This window comes from Penaeus japonicus, unplaced genomic scaffold (genome assembly GCF_977035675.1).
Source record: "Penaeus japonicus unplaced genomic scaffold, GWHDUDI00000001_assembly GWHDUDI00000018, whole genome shotgun sequence".
Taxonomy (NCBI): Eukaryota; Metazoa; Arthropoda; class Malacostraca; order Decapoda; family Penaeidae; genus Penaeus; species Penaeus japonicus.
Genome location: NW_028234420.1, coordinates 20817160 through 20819638, shown reverse-complemented (window position 1 = coordinate 20819638; position 2479 = coordinate 20817160). Strand labels below are relative to the sequence as shown.

Genomic DNA, 2479 nt, shown 5'->3' with positions numbered 1-2479 from the left:
TATATATATATATATATTGGAATAAGTTATTAATATATATGAGATAGATATGAGTTTAGAGATAGAGATTAGATATCCGATGTTCAGATATATTGTGATAATATATTGTTATATATCATATAGATTGATATAGATATGAAACACAAGGTATATAATGATATATCATATGATATAATATATATACATAATATATATATATATAAGATTATATATGATATAAACCTTATATATAATATATATAACACATATAATATATATATGAACAAAGATATATAATTCATGAGATATAATATATATATATATAGATATGATATAAATTGATTATATATCATATATAAATATATATATTTGATATAATATCTATATATATAATATATATCTAATAATAATACATAAATAATATATATATGATATATATAGAAATATATAAATAATATATAATATAATATATATATAACATATACATGATTATATATATAACATATATATATACAATATATATAAATTCTAAATATATATATCTATATCCATATATAAATCACCACGATATATATAAACCTACATATATACATGATATAGAATACATACATATATAAATATATATATAATCTATATAATAATATATATATACATATTTATAATATATATATATACATCATATATATATTTATATATTATATATAATAATCCATCCATCACTATTTATTATATATTATAGAATATCTATATATATATATATATATAGATATATCTATATAATTATATGATATCATTGTATATATATAATTATATATATATATATATATATATATATAGATATATATATATATATATATATAATATATATATATATAATATAACCTGATATATATATATATATATATAATATATATAACATGTTATATATATTATATATATATATATAGGAATTATATGATATATATAATATGATATATATATGATATAATATAACAGTATATAGTATATATATAAATATATATATATATATGATATATATATATAAATATAATTTGTGATAGATAAATCTTATATATATATATATATACAATATCATGTACAGCATGATAATGAATATATCAATATGGATATATATATATATATAATATATATCATGAATAATATAATGTATATATATATATATATTAAATATATTATATACACATAAATATAAATAAAAATCATGAGACAATCATACCATTGATATATATAATATATAATAAAAATAAATAAATATATATAATAATTGAGATATATATTGATAATATATAATATATATAACATAGAATATTAATTATATTTAATATAAGTTTAAAATTCTTTTCATGATATATCTATATAAATATATATAAATCATGTATATATATAAGTATAAATACATATATAAAGTATTTAATATAGTGAATATATGGAATATATATCATGTATATTATATATAAATCTATATATATTGATAAATATATATATATATATATATATAGTCAGACTGTATGTATATATAAATATAGTGTATATAAATATATATATATATATATATATATATAAATCATGTCTATGATATAGATATAATATCATATATTAAAAATATATATAAATCTATATATTATATATATATATATATATATATATATAATAGTTATACTTCATTAAATTTACACTTACCCTAGACTCTCAAACACTGGCAGTGAAAATTGTGGTGGAAGGTTGACCACTCTCTCTGAGATCAAAAATCCCACGTGCTTACTCTCATTACTGAGAATTTCCCGCAACATTTGGTTCGCTGCATCACTGGCATGGACTGAACTTTTTTCCACAAGAGCTGTTCTGAGACCTGCTATACACGCTTCATCCTGCCAAGAATTAAGATATCTATAATAGAAGAAAGAAAAATGGATAAACTTTGAAAAACAAAAAGTCAATTTAAGTCCTCTATGCAAATGGAACTTTGAAGAATTATCTATACAAGAGCATGCACACTGAGCTGTGGAATACTACAGTAACATATCCAGTTCCTTTCTGCTCTGATTTTAGCCCTAGCAGATGCCAATACTCACTCATAGTTGAGTCAACTAGGAGGAGCTAGCCAGATGCAAAGCCAACACTATGCAACTCCAAAAGCAAAACTCCCAGCTATGCCACTTGCAACTAGGGACATGATACCACTTTAAGGCTTTTTGTATGGTTGGCACACCTGGTGATCTGGCACATAGAGTCTGCTCGCTGCCTCAGCAGACAAATAGCCCTTGCCGTTAGGCCAGCACATTTTGAAATACCCTCGCATATTGTATAGGCGTTAACAGGTTAAGACACATTAACGTAAATAATCCAAAACAATCCTTAAAACACTAAATTAAAACCAGAATATCACAGACAAAAAAACTAAAAACAAACTAAATAAAACAACAAAAAAATTTGAAAAAAAAAAATAATAAACAAAATAAATAAAAAAAAAAAAAATACG

At 19.5% G+C, this 2479-nt stretch overlaps 1 protein-coding gene across 1 annotated transcript in view; it reads right to left on the bottom strand.

The window, feature by feature from the left end:
• Nucleotides 1–1868, bottom strand: part of LOC122245194 (protein BCCIP homolog) — a gene marked incomplete at its 5' end in the record, with an annotated part of 11161 nt that extends 9293 nt beyond the window's left edge. The window contains 1 exon segment of the mRNA XM_086546765.1: nt 1681–1868. Coding sequence (XP_086402891.1) covers nt 1681–1868 — 188 coding nt within the window.
• Nucleotides 1869–2479: the final 611 nt, after the last annotated feature.